This window comes from Alligator sinensis, unplaced genomic scaffold, assembly GCF_000455745.1.
Source record: "Alligator sinensis unplaced genomic scaffold, ASM45574v1 scaffold607_1, whole genome shotgun sequence".
Taxonomy (NCBI): Eukaryota; Metazoa; Chordata; order Crocodylia; family Alligatoridae; genus Alligator; species Alligator sinensis.
In genome coordinates, this window is record NW_005841935.1 from 650,125 (window position 1) to 655,717 (window position 5,593).

Below are 5,593 nucleotides of genomic sequence, written 5' to 3' on the forward strand. Positions count from 1 at the left end.
CCGCGGCTGGGTAAGTCCCGGCTCGGCCTCCCCCCCCCGCGGCCGAGGGGCTCCGCCACGAGAAAGGTCGGGGTTCGTGCGCTTTCCGGCTTTGTTTCCACCTCGGCGAGCAGGCGGAGAAACCCGCTATGCAGTTCCCCTGCTCGCCTGGGCGGCTCGGTTTCCTGCCCCGGGCGGCCCGCCCGCCCGTCCGTCGCCGCCTCCTCCACACTGCCACTTGTCTGGCCGCAGGAGGACCCGGGGAGGGTCAGCACGTGCCTGGCGGCCCCCCTTGTGCCCAGGTGCGAGCGGCGCCTCCTGTGCTGTGTCCGGCCCAGGAGTTTCACGCGCCCGGCTCTGACACGATGTGCGCCTCAGTTCCCCGAAAGGGCCTTGATCTCCCTCCTCCGAGGGCTTCTGCAAGAGGCCACTTCTGCTAACGCGGAGCAGAGCCCTAAAGAAACCCAGAAGCAGAAGCCTGCCTGGCATGAGTCCAAAACAGGGCTTTTTATGACCATTTCCTTATGACATACTTTAAGCAAGGCGCTAGTGGTAAAAACATACTGCTTTCAGCGCAGCGAGGGGGAATTGCTACATGAATCTGCTTTTCTGGTCGAGCCTGCGCTGAGAGATTCTTGTACGGCTGTTCTCGAGGGCAGACCTGAAGGAGTGGATTTTGATCCAACTTAACCAGATTCACTAAGAGCTGTGTTGAGATCCTCCTGACTGAATTCGCATTCCCTCAGTGATCAGGACTGGGGTTGGAGGGTGTATTTTCCTACTCTTGTCATACTAGATTGAGCAGAAAATAGCCAGGCAGCCTGCACTGTAGGTAGGCTGCTTCCACTGTGTGTATTCAAGTGGAGTCCACTAAAATTTACATAAATAAACACTGTGAAGTATAGGGCATAGGATATCATAATGTAGATTACTAGGGCTGCACTAAGTGCATGATAAATAACAATGTGATTGTTTCAAATAACAAAACTGATGGTAGTATTCAATGGCAATAGCTGATTATCTTATCTCATCTGATTACTTATCTTTTTTAGCTAAAGCCCTACTACCCTCCTCTTCCTTTACCTTAACGCTTAAGGGGGTTTTTTAGGAGGGGAGAGACTTCTGATTAACACTACGCTTTAAATTCACAACTTCCTTTACTTTGGCATAATTGCCATGTGTAGAGAAGCTGACTGACTCCTGAGATGGCTGCGCCTGCTTACACCATTTCACTCTGTCACGTGGCCAGGATTTCCATCCCTCTTCTAGAAACCCAAACCCTTTTAATTGGAACTAAACCCCAAATATGGCTGTATTTGTACAATGCATAGATCCTCAATAGCAACACTGTGTGCTTCAAGACAATATTTTGTTCAAAAGTAGAAAAACATAATAATTCTGGCAAAACAAATTGAATTTTATTAGTAGATATTAAGAGATGTTAAGTAGATGTTTCTATTACACATAGGAAAAAGGTCTAGGCCAGTGATTCTCGACCAGGGGCATACTTTCAAAGGTGCTGCAGGGTTCTCTGCAATATTAGCAGAGGTAAGTATGCAAACATGATTTATAAAATAAACCCAGAGATTTCAAATAGGAACCCATAATGTTAAAAACATTCTGACCTGTTGTGGCATTTCTGAGTTCTTTGCAACAGAAGAATTTGCTGTATTATTTTTCTGTAGTGAAAACACTGTGAAAGCTAAGAATTTACATTTGTTGAGGGGTGCCTAGAGCCTAAAAAGCTTGAAAACCATTGGTCTAGACCAGTGGATTTCAATTTTTTCATTTGTGGGCCCCTAAATTTTTTTTAATGTAGGTGCAGACCCCTTTGAATTGTAACTGTAGGTATTCACATACTTTTGATTGATCATAGTCATCTTTCATGGATGCCCAGGGGTCTGCAGGCCACAGGCTGAAAACCACTGTTCTAGACTCTAAATACTTCTTTAATGACAGTTGAGTGGTGTTGAGGAAAAAAAACAACACAAAATTTGGAATGAGTTGAATATATTTCACTTAAAAATTTCCAGGAAATCCTACCAAGATTCTGGTGAAAAAGATTGGGACAGAGAGAGAGTCAAAAGACTTTTTTAAACATAGAATGTTGTCTTCTCACCATTGTTTTCTGTTACAGATCCACAATTCTTCTAACGATTTGTTTGCAAAGGTTATATATAAGATACAAGCAGTCCTCAGACTCACGATGCAATTGGTTCCTGAAAACCGTGTCTTTAAGTCGAAACATTGTAAGTCGGAACCAATTTTCCCATAGGAACAATGTTATAAAAGGGGCATGGGTGACTGGTGCCTCCCGAGTCTGGTGGGGGGAGGCGTCCCGTTCCCCCCCCCCCCCCCCGGGCCGTTGGCTGATGGGAGAGGGCCCCCCAGTCCCCAATTCCGGAGCCAGTGGCAAAACCAGAAGTACACTTCCACTGGCACTTCCAGTTTCACAGCTGGCGCTTCCAGGGGGTGCACATGCACCCCCTACACATCACCAATGAAAAGGGGGATTGGTTCCTTTATGATGCTCAACACAGCTGCCTCCAGCTAGTAAGTCCCTTATGATGGGAGGGAAGAGGCATGAGGGAGCAGATCAATGCCCCTACAGTGAGGGAGGGGCTGGGGCAAGTGCTGCTCAGCTGAGGTGGGAGAGCACCGGGGGGGAGGGGCGGCTCCTGTTGCTGCGTGCTGCCGGCCCAGGAACTGCTCATTCGGCAGCTCTTGTTGTGGCTTCTGGCACTGGTCCGGGAGGGCATGCAAGACGAGCCACCAGACAGCTCCCGGACCGGCGGCGCACAGCAGAGAGAGCTGCCTCACCCCCTCCCCGCCCCAGCTGTGCAGTGCTTGCCCTAGCCCCAATCCCTTCCTCGCTGTGTGGGTGTTGATCTGCCTCCCCTCTGCCTCTTCCCTCCCTGCCCCCCCACAAGGGACTTACCAGCTGGATGCAGCTGTGTCAAGTGTCTTAAAGTCGGAACCTCGAAACAGGGTGTAAATTTATAAATGTCGTAAGTGCCATTCATCATAACTCAGTCATAAGTCAAGGACTGCCTGTAGTGAATTGCCTCTTTCCTGAGCCATTAAGAAACAATATTTTTTTTTTTTTTACCAGAAGTCTTGCCCAGCTTTATCTTAACTATTAAATAGCTTTTTCTATTATGGAGACTTTCGAAGATGGATATTGCTCTTGTATGTATTTGGATATACACATTTGGTGTGGATCTCATGGAAAATTACCAGTGCTAATAAAACTCATGAAGAATGATTGTGTATAAAAACATCCAACCACTTGTCAGAGTGAGTGAAGATTTATCATGCAGCCTTGCTGTGTCCTTTGGAATTCCAGTATTTGATAACTGGCAGTACAAGGTTTTGAATCCCAACTTCAAACACCCAGGAATTTGGTCCCAAGTAGGAGTGCACCGATAAAGATTTTTTGGGTTGATACCAATGGCCAATTATTAACAAGTCATATCGGCCAGTACCAATCCAATTGCCAATATGCAGCCGGGCAGCTTGGAGAGCAGCATTGGGTTGGTAAGTCTGTTTGGGGGAAGGGGCAGAAGGGAGGGAAGGGGGGTGGGGGGGCAGATCAAGGCCCTCATAGTGAGGGAGGGAGTGGGGCAGGCGCTGCACAGATGGGGCAGGGCATGGGATGGAGCTGCAAGCAGCTTGTTCAGGGGGCACGAGGAGGGGCAGGAGGCGGCTTTTGCTGCTGCATGTGCCCCCCAGATATGCACACAGGGTGAGGGTGGGCTATTGCTGTGGGCCTGGGCCAGGGGTGGTGCTGGGTTCTTCCCAGCGGGAGGGGCTGGGCCAGGGCTGTGGTCAGGCCGAGTGGTGGCCGTGCTGGAACGGGGTTCCAGGTGGGGTCCCAGAATTTGCCATAGCCAGCCTTCCCAGAGCCACCGCCTATGCCCACCCTAAGCGGAACCCTGGCCCAGCCTCTCCATGGGGAAGAGCTCAGCACTGCCCCTGGCCCCATCCCGCAGCATGCGGCATTATTGGCCACATCTGCCAAAAAAAGCTGATTGCTGATAATATCGATTTTTTTCCTTTTATCAGTGCCAGTACGATATAGACCAATGTATCGGTGCACCTTTAGTCCTAAGAAACCCACCTCACTTGCAAGAGACTACTAGCACACCAGAGTGTTTTCAGGATTGTAGCTTAATGACTGTCTAATGTGTCCGTGAAGTCTGGGGGACTTTGGTTTGGTTTGGTTTTGTATGGTGTGGGGTTTTTTGTTCTTGCTGTTGTGTGTGTATGTATGTATGCCTGCTTGTTTTGCTAAATTCATTTTGCACAGTTAGTTAATTTGCACTTTAGAATGAGATAAAAGTTTTGATACTCCCTGCTGTCCTTGAGTTTTTCACAACTTACTGTTTTTTAGCTGCTGCCGTTTGAAGTGGATCCTTTTTTAACCCAATAAAGGTTGAGACATTGACCTTCTAATAAAGTAGATTAATAAATATAATGGCACACTGACGATAAGCATAACAGAATGAAGATTAGAGAGTCTGATTCTTTATTAGTGTGTTTACTTTTAATAAGCACTTATTTAAACATTATGAGGGTTCTCTTGTATCCCTACTGTAGAAGTTCATAGCTGGCCAGCTACTACTAAACGATAAGCTGTTTATAGCACATCTGCATAACAAATGATTGGTTTGCTATTATTAGTAAGTGGTTTTGAGGTCATTAAAGGGAACTGTTTGTGTTTTATTTTCTTGCGTGTTTTTCACTTTTTCTCCATCATTACATTACTTTTGGAGGCAGTTACATAGCCTGGTCTGTACCAGAGACCTGTGTACCCAGAGTACCTATCCAGACCCTTTCTGAACATGGCTTAACATGGAACCATTTTAACTGCATAGCCACATTGAGTGCCTGTACACAGGGGTGGAGGCTGCTTTGACACGCTATAATTACAGTGCATCAAAGCAGACTCAATTATGCTGGAGTCTGGTAATTACAACGCTCCACTGGCCTCCTGTGTCTTGTGTATCTGCACCCCTGCACTTAAAAATGGCAGCAGGGGGCACTTGAACTAAAATGTGTTCAACAAGCTTTAGTTCAAGTACCCCCTGCTGCCATTTATAAGCACAGGAATGTTGATGCACAAGACACTGCGGTGTTTTAATTAGAGCAGCTCTCAGAGCTGCTCTAATTAAAATGCCACCACCCCCAACCCTGGAACATATGTAAAAGTTCCCAGTGGTTTCATGTGTTTAACCATTGAGGTTTTCCTTTGCCCTCCTCAGGAACAGATCTCATGCTGTGTAATGTGAGAAATCCTGAGACACGCTAGATCAGGGTTGTCCAACCTGAACTTTTTATCACCCAGTGGGCTGGCAAGCCATATTCAAAGATGTCATAGGAAGTGGTATCATATCAGGAAGTGATGTCGCGTGACCTTTGACACCAGTGAAGTTGCAGGGATTGACATGGTGCTGGTTGACATGGCATGCATGCCTGGGTTGACATTGTGCTGCAGGAGTTGCTTGGCTACAACTGGGCTGACCTGGTGCTGGAGAAGCTGCAGGGCCAGGCCGGGGTTAACCTGGGGCCCGCCCAGCCTGCCAGTGCCATGCCCGGGCTGACATGGTGCTCC

The 5,593-nt window shown here is 47.8% G+C and overlaps 1 protein-coding gene across 1 annotated transcript in view; it reads left to right on the forward strand.

Annotated features, from left to right (window-relative positions):
• The first annotated feature begins 929 nt into the window (after positions 1–929).
• The window catches only part of B4GALT1 (beta-1,4-galactosyltransferase 1), a 61,058-nt gene continuing 56,394 nt past the window's right edge, over positions 930–5,593 (forward strand). The window contains exons 1-2 of the mRNA XM_025199086.1: positions 930–972; positions 1,480–1,527. Coding sequence (XP_025054871.1) covers positions 930–972; positions 1,480–1,527 — 91 coding nt within the window. The remainder of the gene's footprint in view (positions 973–1,479; positions 1,528–5,593) is intronic.